Source organism: Macrobrachium rosenbergii, chromosome 34, assembly GCF_040412425.1.
Source record: "Macrobrachium rosenbergii isolate ZJJX-2024 chromosome 34, ASM4041242v1, whole genome shotgun sequence".
NCBI classification, from domain to species: Eukaryota; Metazoa; Arthropoda; class Malacostraca; order Decapoda; family Palaemonidae; genus Macrobrachium; species Macrobrachium rosenbergii.
Window position 1 is genome coordinate 10,381,290 of NC_089774.1, and position 11,369 is coordinate 10,392,658.

At 34.9% G+C, this 11,369-nt stretch overlaps 1 protein-coding gene and 1 long non-coding RNA gene across 4 annotated transcripts in view; one reads left to right on the forward strand and one right to left on the reverse strand.

Annotated features, from left to right (window-relative positions):
- Positions 1-11,369, reverse strand: part of LOC136856190 (uncharacterized) — a 212,105-nt gene that overhangs the window by 95,796 nt on the left and 104,940 nt on the right. The window lies entirely within an intron of this gene.
- Positions 1-11,369, forward strand: part of LOC136856189 (homeobox protein unc-42-like) — a 126,837-nt gene that overhangs the window by 14,939 nt on the left and 100,529 nt on the right. For 2 of the 3 annotated variants that reach the window (XM_067133872.1, XM_067133871.1), the window contains exon 2: positions 7,332-7,436. The exons of the other annotated variant lie outside the window; for it this stretch is intronic. In XM_067133872.1, the coding sequence (XP_066989973.1) occupies positions 7,332-7,436 (105 nt within the window). The remainder of the gene's footprint in view (positions 1-7,331; positions 7,437-11,369) is intronic. 3 annotated transcript variants of the gene reach the window in all.

Genomic DNA, 11,369 nt, shown 5'->3' on the forward strand with positions numbered 1-11,369 from the left:
TCTCTCTCTCTCTCTCTCTCTCTCTCTCTCTCTCTCTCTCTCTCTCTCTCTCTCCTTCTTCTAAATTAATAAGTCGAGTTTTTTATATCATGAGAAAAGTGAGTTTTTTGTATCAAGTTATAAAAAAATCTATAACATCTATGTTTGCTAGAATTTATTTAATCAGTATTAAAACCTGTACCATTTGTGTTTACAAACTCGCAGGAAGTGAGTTTTTGCTAGTTTTTATTTAATCAGTATTAAATTCTATACCATTTGTGCTCTAAAAACTCACAGAAAGTGAGTTTTTGCTAGTTTTTATTTAATCAGTGTTAAAATCTGTATCATTTGTGTGTATTACAAACTCACAGAAAGTGAGTTTTTGCCAGTTTTGATTTAAACTATTAAATTGTGTGCCATTTGTGAGTTTTACAAACTCACAGATAGTGAGTTTTACTTGTTTTTTTGCATTATTGTTATAAAAATCTTTTCAATTTGTGTTTTAAAACACACCAAAAAAAAACACAGATCTTAATCCTAGAGTCTCCAGTGATTTTTAAAATAAAAAAAAAACTCAATAGACAGATTTAGACATTTATTATTTGAGCTTAAACCAAACCAAGAAAATCAATAAAAAAATAATAAAGAACAAAGACAAGAATAATACAGGTAAAGAAAATAAGGACGACACAAAGACAAGTCCAAAACAAAGACAGCATCAAGACAAAGCCTCAATAACAGGAAAACACGACAAAAAAGAAGTTGGAGGCTTCGTTTTGGCTGTCATGGCGACGAAAACTTCGCCCTAACTTCGTGTTTCCTCTTCCCGTTTTCTATTGCGATGTTTGACAAGTCGGTACAAGGGACGTTCTTTTAGTTTTTTTTTTATTTTTGGTGCTTTTTGCGGTTTTTCGTGCTTTTTTCGGTGTATTTTCATTGTTTTATTACTTACAGATATTTTTATTTTCTCTTTATTCCTGAAAAGACGAAATTATTGTCCAATTTGATTCATTTTTTATGTCTGATTGACAACTCAGTACACGGGCATTCTTTTAGGTTTTTTTATCTTTGGTGTTTTTTGTAGTTTTTCGGTATTTTTCCAGTGTTTTATCCTATGATTTTTCACTATTTTACTGTTTTTTTTCAGTGTTTGTTTATAAGTCGGTATAAGGGACATTCTTCTAAGGTTTTATTTTTAATTTTTTTGTTTGTTTGTTTTGGCAGTGGTTTTTATAAGTCAGCCCAAGGGACGTTCTTTTAGCTTTTTGTGTTTTTGCTGTTTTTTGTGGTTTTTCTTTTTTTTTTTGTATTTTTCCAATATTTCTCACTGTCAGTACATGGGATGTTCCTTCAGGTTTTTTATTATTTTTGGTGCTTTTTTTAAATATTTTTGTTTTTTCCACATTTTCCCAGTGTTTTTCTCGTAAGTACAGGGGACGTTCTTTTAGGTTTAATATTCTCGTTTTTTTGTGTCTTTTTTCGTGTTTTTCCAGTGTTTTCTTATAAGTGAAAGGGACGTTCTTTTAGGTTTAATATTTTCGTTTTTCTCTGTGTGCTTTTTTCGTGTTTTTCCAATGTTTTTTTCATAAGTCAGTACAACAGTCGTTCTTTTAAGTTATCCTGTTCTTTCGTGTTTTTATGTCAGTACAATAGACGTTCTTTTAGTTTATTATTATCATTTATTTATTTTCGGGTGTTTTAACTGTTTTTATTATTCAAGAGTTTTTAAATTTCTGTTTCATTAATCAAATGACGGAATTAGGATCAATTTTAACTCATTTCTTGGTAGTGATTTTTCTAGAGAGAGAGAGAGAGAGAGAGAGAGAGAGAGAGAGAGAGAGAGAGAGAGAGAGAGAGAGAGAGAGAGACGAATGCAGCGGTGAGTGATAATGTAGGTTTTCTCAGAAGCCAGTCTCTCCATTAAATAATAATAATAATAATAATAATAATAATAATAATAATAATAATAATAACACCTAACCCCGCCCTCCTTAACAACACCGCCAAAAACACAAGCAAAAAACAACCGCAGCAAAAAACAACAAAAACAACAATTGTCCTCAGAGGAGGGGGGAAAAGCCCCCTCCTCCCCCACAAAAAACCAGTGTAGTGAATTAGACCCTTGTTAGGTCGATGGCGGGGAATAATTAGGATGGGCAAGAGAGAGAGAGAGAGAGAGAGAGAGAGAGAGAGAGAGAGAGAGAGAGAGAGAGAGAGTTTATGTATGTAAAGAAAGGGAGAAAGTATTTCATCTTTCTAAGAAATATTTTTCAATTAAGAGAGATGGAGAATTTTCAATTGAGAGAGAGAGAGAGAGAGAGAGAGAGAGAGAGAGAGAGAGAGAGAGAGAGAGAGAGAGAGAGAGAGAGAAAACACAATCCTTATGACAAAGATTTTTCATTTGACAGAGAGAAAGATAATTTCCCACTGACAGATAGAGAGAGAGAGAGAGAGAGAGAGAGAGAGAGAGAGACTCATCTGCACAAACATAGCCTCATTATTCTCCTCTAACCAGACCGCTACAGCTACTTAATCGGCGATTATTAGCGATTACTAGCGATTACCGCGGATTACCTAGCGATTACCGACGATTATCACGCCCCGGGCATTCACCCGACCCGTAATCCCTCTCTGGGGAGGATTACAAAGGCGATTACGCTCACAGAGAGAGAGAGAGAGAGAGAGAGAGAGAGAGAGAGAGAGAGAGAGAGAGAGAGAGAGATATAGAGAAAAACCATTTCATTTTTTAAGAATATTTTTCAATGAAGAGAGAGAGAACTTTCAACTGAGAGAGAGAGAGAGAGAGAGAGAGAGAGAGAGAGAGAGAGAGAGAGAGAGAGAGAGAGAGAGAGAGAGAGAGAGAGAGAAATATACACATATGTAAGAGAGAAAAATACTACCTCAATTTCAAGGAATATTTTTCAATGAATAGAGAGAGAGAGAGAGAGAGAGAGAGAGAGAGAGAGAGAGAGAGAGAGAGAGAGAGAGATTTAACCCCACCATCGACCAGTCTGTGAAACCATCGGGGCAGCAGTATGGCAAATCTGTGGGTGGCGCACTGTTGACAGGTGCGTGCCCCTCAGGGGTTAAAGGGGATACAATGGAAACAATGGCTCCCCAGGGGGTCTCTTAGTAAAATCCCCTGGGGGAGAGAGAGAGAGGGGGGGAGAGGGAGGGTGGCCCACGAGAGAGCCATACGTTCACGGGATGTGAACTTTGAAGGAGCCATGAATATGGAAAAGAAGCTGATGAGAGAGAGAGAGAGAGAGAGAGAGAGAGAGAGAGAGAGAGAGAGAGAGAGAGAGAGAGTACGTTTAATATGGAATGAAATGATGATGATTTATGAAAGAGAGAGAGAGAGAGAGATAGGAGTAGTATTCGTGTAACGGGAGTGGTAAAAATTCTCTCTCTCTCTCTCTCTCTCTCTCTCTCTCTCTCTCTCTCTCTCTCTCTCTCTCTCTCTCTCTCATCTATATGCATTTATAAATTTACTCACCTTTCTTTTACCTACAAAATATAAACAATAATTTATTTACATATAAATTTATGCAAATTAAACAAACTAATTACATAGTATATACACATAAGAATATTTGAAAGGAACAAAGCACCTTGAGATGGTTTGTACAAGTGGGGAAACCGGGAAAATAAAGCACTTAGAAAGCATTAGAAAGCACTTAAAAGAAAGGCGATTTAGAAAGTTAATTGTCATCAAAATCCCAGACAGAAAATTAACCAGAAGATTTTGCCCAAAAAACAGGTTACAATCACGGCAGTTTTCCCCATAAATAACTCACCCACAACCCCACGGATATCTCACCCACAACCCACAACCCGCGCCTGGAAGGTGCAATGATCGCCTGTCAGTGCAATGAAGGCCAATTGCAACAAATACAAGCCTGGTTTTTTTAACTAATGTTTACAAATACATGACGGGTTTTTTTTTTTTGAAGCTGACGCAGGCAAACAAGAATATGCAATTAAATGGATTGTCCTTTTTCTATTCTGACAGAGACAGACTGTGGGCAGGGAACTGTGGGGGTGTGGGAGAGGGGGGGGTTGTTGTTTGTAAAAAGAGATGAAGAGGTAGATAGATAAAGTAATAATAATAATAATAATAATATTAATAATAATCCTTCTGTTTCGGAACTACAGATACCGGGCAACAAACAAACCTAATAAAACAATCACCATTATTACCCCAAAAAATATAACAAACAAGAAAATTATTCTTTTTCAATGTCAAAATAAACAAACATTAAAATTATCATACATTCATCAAAAGTGTCAAAATGAACGCACCCTTTTTAAAGATAGGTGGGTTTAAACAAACAGGAAAACTGCCATATAGTTATGAAAAATGTCAAAATGAACGCAGACCTTTTTTTTTTTTTGGGGGGGGGAGAGGGGGCCAAGGCATCTATCTATCTATCTATCTATCTACCCACCTCATTGTCATCAACTCCAGTCAATTCTGTCTGAAGGAACGCACCATCAAAACAATCTTGTTATCGAAGGGGCTCAGATCGCGAGGCATGTCATCAATTTAAGTTAACGCCTCATTTCCCATCTCTCTCTCTTCCCCCACGCTCTTCCCCACAACTCCTCTCCCTTCCCCACACCTCCCCACACTTCCTCTCCCTTCCCCACACCCCACACTCACCCCCTAATAACGCTTTTTTTCTCTCTCTCTCTCGGTGCTTGACTCTTGTACCCTTGAATATGGCGGTTCTCGTATGAGTTTTGTGTCAATATTAAGTGACTTCAAAGTTGTTTTTTTTTTTATTTTTAAGGTCGTTGGTCGACTGTGTGAGTTTTTTAATGTGTGTTTTTAAATTCTCATATGTGTGTGTGTGTTTTTTGGGTGGCATGTTTATTTCTAGGTCAGAAAAGACTGAACGAATAAAATCTTTGTCTACTGAACACCATAATGGATTTTTAAGTGTGGAAGCATCGTTTTAATGAATTTAAAAAACAAACAGTTTGTATGTATGTATGTATGTATGTATGTATGGCTTGCGTGTATGCATACACATACTCTTCCTGTATGTATGTATGTATGTATATATTTACATATTATTGGCTTTTTATAATGATTGTCTAATTATAACCTGCCTTCTCTAGCAAGGAAATATATAATTCAATTTCCATTAACATTGATAAAATCATTGTATCTTGTTTTAATTACACCAAGTCATTGTTGGCTTTACATAATGATTGTCTCATTATAACCTGCTTTTCCTAGCAAGGATATGTAACATTATCATGATATTCTGTCATTATATCTGTCATTATCAGGATAATAGTATCTCCTAAGAGGGATAATTTACAACCAGGTTGTTGATATAATGTCACATGATATGCCTTGGTCGATATAACAAGTGAAAGACTATAAAAGAGAGAGAGAGAGAGAGAGAAAGATTCAGGTTTGTCTGTGTCTTAATGACAACTTTAGTCTGCAAAGCCCTACAAAATTTCAAATTTATTCCCATGTTATTAAAAAACAATAAAATAGAACACGTTTCCAAAATTAATTGATTGAATAACTGTTCTTAGCACAGCCTTGATTAACCCTAATAATGCTTTATTCCCTGAAATTAGAACGAGCTATTAAAAATTGGCCCTAAGCTTTTCTCATTTGCTGAGTCAGCTAAAAAAATGTTTTTTATTTGACTGTCTCTAAAATCAATACCTTTATTATTTATACAGTCAATTTCTGTATCTTTTGTTCAGCTGCTTATAGGGTGCCTGTATGTATCTATTACATTAACTGTGTCAGTCTGTAAATTAAGTTTGTATAGTGAAACTTACAGTGACTATTCTCTATATATCTCTCTTGCAAAGTCATTATACTATATGTTATTTTTCTCCTGTTATTCTGAAGTATTATCATTTATACAGTGCCTGTATATCTCCATGACTATATAACTTGGCAAATATTGTGCAAAGTGATGCTCCCTGTATTTTAAAAAACACCTGTATATATCTCATGAAACTTAATACACAAATTAAAACATTAGGCTCCATACATTCATTCAGGATATGTGTACTCTCTTGATTCCTGTATACAGCCATTCTGTCACCCTGTTTTTCCAGCAACTGCATCTCCTAATACCCATTTCAAACCAAACTTCACTTTTCTTAAGTGACAATACACCATTTCTGCCTCCCAGAAAATGAAAAATATATATTGACTATTTTTTTTTTTTTATTTTAGATCACCAGTCACCTGAGAGCTTGTGTGCTGAACAGTACTAGAATATCGTATTATTTCTGTAGTATTTTAAAATATTTAAAGGTCTGTTAGATATGAATGAATATTATTTATTTAAGAAAATATGAATGAAACACATACCTTACTACGAAACATTTTGTGAGTTTAGTTTCAATTTACATGGATACTTGGAAGGGATTATCAATGCATACTTATGTCATGCTTGCATACTGACAGAGGTTACTGATACATACAGGTATTATTATGATTACATGCTTCATACTTGTAGGGATTATTGATAAATATTGACAGTGGACATATTGTATACAGATATAGGTTACAGATTCATACAAGCATTAGATATTTACGTATTATATACTTGTAGGGATTATTGTTACATACTGAAAGAGGTCACACTTGTAAAATAGCAAAGATTATTGATACATACACCCATAGATTTTTATTACAAACCTGTAGGAACAGATTGATACATACTGAATTATCATACTTGCAAAGTAACAGAGATTACTGAATTACTAAAACATATTGGCACCAGACAAGCTTACACACTATCAGGGAGGAGCTAATGATTGCATACTTGTATCAGACAAGCTTACACACTATCAGGGAGAGGCTGATGAATGCATACTTGTATCAGACAAGCTTACACATTATCAAGGAGAGATTTAATGATTGCATACTTGTATCAGACAAGCTTACATACTATCAGGGAGAATTTAAGATTGCATAGTTTCATCAGCCAAGCTTACACACTATCAGAGAGAAGTTAAGATTGCATACTTGTATCAGACAAGCTTACACACTATCAGAGAGAAGTTAATGATTGCATACTTGTATCAGACAAGCTTACACACTATCAGGGAGAAGTTAAGATTGCATGCTTGTATCAGACAAGCTTACACACTATCAGAGAGAGGTTAATGATTGCATACTTGTATCAGACAAGCTCACACACCATCAGGGAGAAGTTAAGATTGCACAGCTCCATCAGACAAACTTACACACTATCAGGGAGACAGAGCTTTAATGATTGCACACTGACAGACAAACACAAGGATGATAACTGCAAAAAATACTGACAGAGGTTATTATTGTTGTTCCCCTTCTCACGAATCAGACAATGCCGAGGCTACAGAAGTGGCGCACTCGGCTCGTCACTGGTTCCCTCATTCCAGCTTGAAGGCATACCCCTCAACAGCATCCTATGCCCGCATGCCCCTAGGTAGGACGGTCGTTCTTTCTAGCTGTTTTGCCCTCCCCCCAACCCCCTCCGTCCCTGGGTATTCGCCCCATCCCTCCCTCCCTCCGTGCCCTGGGTATATCTCTACTTTCATCTCTGTTCCTGGTTCTTGCTTGTGTGGGTTCTCCAGAATCCCTTCCTGCTTTCTCCAGAGTGCCCTTGTGACCTCGCCTGAATACCTCGCTTCTTTCAGAGTACCCCTGTGACCTACCCTGCTTTTTCCAGCTGCTAGATCCTTCAGGATACCCCTGGGTATCCTTAGATACCCTGGAGACCCGCCTGAATCCAAAGGGTATTCTGAAAGAGACAGGGATGCTGGCCTCAGGGTACTCCTTCCCAGACCACCTGAGGTTTTCAGTCATCTTGATGCCTCTGTTCAGATACTTCCTGCTTCTTCCTTCTGTTGCTTGTCGTTTTTTTTTGCTTGCTTGTGCGTTCGTCATTCTCCCATTCTGTGCTTGTGGCTTGTGGTTTTACAGACTTCCCCAGCTGCTTGTCCAGAAATCTTTTCTTGTTGTTTGTTTCTCGCCTGTACTTTTCCAATTCTTCTCCCTTCAAAATTTTGAAACCCCCGGTGCTTGTGCCTTTCTCCATGCTTGGTGCTTGTTCATTGTAATTCTTTGCTTTGAAATGTGCTTTCCTAAGCTTGTTGCTTGTGGCTTGCTCCTCCTCAGCTTCAAATCAAGGCTTCCTTCCTGGTTTCAACAAGACACCTTGACCAAATTCACTGCTTTGTGGTTTCAAACAGTTTTTACGAGACAATTCTGTGCTGTGTTCATCTTCGTTCTGTATCTGATTTGATCAAAAACATCAACAAAAAGACAAATTGTCTTGCATATACATTATTTCTAAGCCTTAAAACTTGTCCAGTTAAGTATATTCAATGTTAAAATCATCATTTTTTTTCTTTCAAATTTCCATATATTTTATCAATCTTTCTCGATTTATAAAATTCTTTACTTATCTCTCTAAGCCTTAAGAGTGTTTTCCAATTAAACGCTTTCTTTAATTATATCAAAATCATATTTTTTTTACTTCGAAACTACCAGAATTTTTATCAATATTTCTTGATTTACAAAGTTCGACCAACCACCCTTTAAATTGTAAACATATTATCACATTTTACCTCTCTTGCTGTAAATATAAATACAAAATAATGACATTTATTCACATGATTCCCAATTCATATCTTTATCTAATTCTTTCTTAACATGTCACTGTCTTTTTTTATTGTTTCTTTATTATTTTAAGTCACCATTTCCTTCACTATCTTCATTGCAAGGAAACCATGTTGCAAGACGATTACGTGGTTGCTTAGTGATATTATTGATCTGCTGTTTTGTATTATATTGTGGATGTTAACATACATACATACATACATACATACATACATACATACATACATACATACATACATACATACATACATATAATATATATATATATATATATATATATATATATATATATATATATAGAGAGAGAGAGAGAGAGAGAGAGAGAGAGAGAGAGAGAGAGAGAGAGAGAGAGAGAGAGAGAGAGAGAGAGAAGGTTTCCAAAACATTACCCAGTCCATAAAACTGATCTTTCTTATAAGGACTATATCAGAAGTAAATTTAACTTCCAATTGCAAATAGGTTGAATGAGTATTTAGACCAACTATGAAAATAACAGTTAAGAGACAAACAAATAAAAAAAGCAGGACTATACACGAATTTGAGAATAATCACTTATGTTAAAACAATTAAAATTAAGTAGGACTATACAGAAATTTGAAAGGGTTCCCACTAAATGTAAGGTACCATTCTTTAAAAATATAAGAGAAATTCATTGATGTATAAAAACATAAAATTTAAAAAATAATAAAAACTAGATAGAGCCATAAATTAGTTATTCTTTTATTAAAACTGAAATGAATCATTCTGGGAAATCTCATGGCCATTAGTAAGTTCTTGAGAAACAAGAAATTGTAAAATAATAATTAAAATTCAGAATTTCATCAAAACTGGTCAAGTTAGTCTCTAACCTCAAGTCAATCTGTGTCTAAAACCTCACAAAAATTTGAAAGAAACCTTTCTGTTAAATCTCATGGTCCTCAGAAATTTTTTGAGAAAGAAAACAATATAAAATAATAACTAAAGGTCAGAATTTGATCAAAACTGGTCAAGTTAGTCTCTGACCTCAGGCCAGTCTGTGTCTAAAATCACAGAAAAATCCACACGCAACTTTCTTAGTGACGACACTAACAAACAAACTAACACATGCTAGCGAAAACGCCAGTTTTACCCTGTCCACAATAAAATTGATGAAATCGATTTCCTTTTTTTTTTTTTTTTTTTTTGGAAATATGCAAATCTATAGAAGGGGGAAGGCCATGTTACTGGATACAAATTGAAAAGAAATCACACTGCAACGCAAAAACTAAATCTGCAATTCACCGAATCAGAAATTGTCCCTCCCAAAAAAAAAGGATATAAAAATTTGGTGGAAATTGGTTAGGTCATGCGGAAAAGGAAAAGTTAAAAAATAATGTAATTAAGTGTTAGGTCATTTTAAGATTATATTTAGTCAGTGTATAGATTTGATCATTTAAATATTATGGAATTAATTAGTGTATATATATATAATAATATATATATATATATGTATGTATGTATGTACATATATGTATGTATATATATATATATATATATATATATATATATATATATATATATATATATATAGAGAGAGAGAGAGAGAGAGAGAGAGAGAGAGAGAGAGAGAGAGAGGAGAGAGAGAGAGAGAGAGAGAGAGAAGGGGACCTTTAGCAAAAGGGTGGTCAACTCCCAAAAAGTTTGGAGAGGCCTCTGCTACTGTAACCCTGCTAGGACCACCCCTAACTCCCCTAACCGCCCCCTCTCTCTCTCTCTCTCTCTCTCTCTCTCTCTCTCTCTCTCTCTCTCTCCCCTGGGGGAGCATGGGGCCAAGACCTTGGGCGAGTCTTCTGGGCGAAGTTTTAGCCCTAAGAATTTTCGGGGAGGGCTGGATTGTTTTCGGGTCTCGTTTTGGGGTCCTTGGATGAGGGGGAACAAGTTTCGCGTTTGGGTGAGAGTGGTATTATTACTTATTATTATTATTATTATTATTATTATTATTATTATTATTATTATTATTATTATTATTATTATTATTATTATTAGCAATAGTAGTGGGAAAATATTTAATATTGTTATTATAAATACGATAATTGTTCTAAGTTCCTCAAATGACAGAAAAACAGAGTTATTGTTGTTATTATTATTATTATTATTATTATTATTATTATTATTATTATTATTATTATTATTATTATTATTATCAGAACTAGTAATATCAGTAGTATTACCAACAAACAATCGTTAGTATCACTACGATAATAGTCTGAATTCCCCAAATGTGAAAAAACAAGATATATCTTAATACATAATTATCATGTCCACCTATCTGCGGAAAAATATTCAATAACCCCTATATAATTATTGCTCATTTAAAACCCATTTCATAACATTACAGTCACTGTAATCAATACAGAACTGTATTATATTATCTAACATTTAAATACGGAATTACAGAAAGGCTACTTGTTTCAAACACGTATCATAAATTGCAGTCACTGTAATCAATACAGAACTGTATTAGATTATTTAACCTTTATATAAGTCATTCCAGAAAGGCGAAAAAATTACGTTAAAATATGACCAAATCTATAAAATAATGAGTAATGAAAGCTCTATCTGCATTTGAAACCCGCTCCATAACATTACAGTCCCTGTAATCAATACCGGAACGTATTAGAGTATTCAGTATTTGGATAATGGACGACAGAATCGAGAAACGTGGTTTAAAAAATGGTAAAATATAAAATAGAATAAGGGTCCGAGATAGTGAAATGTG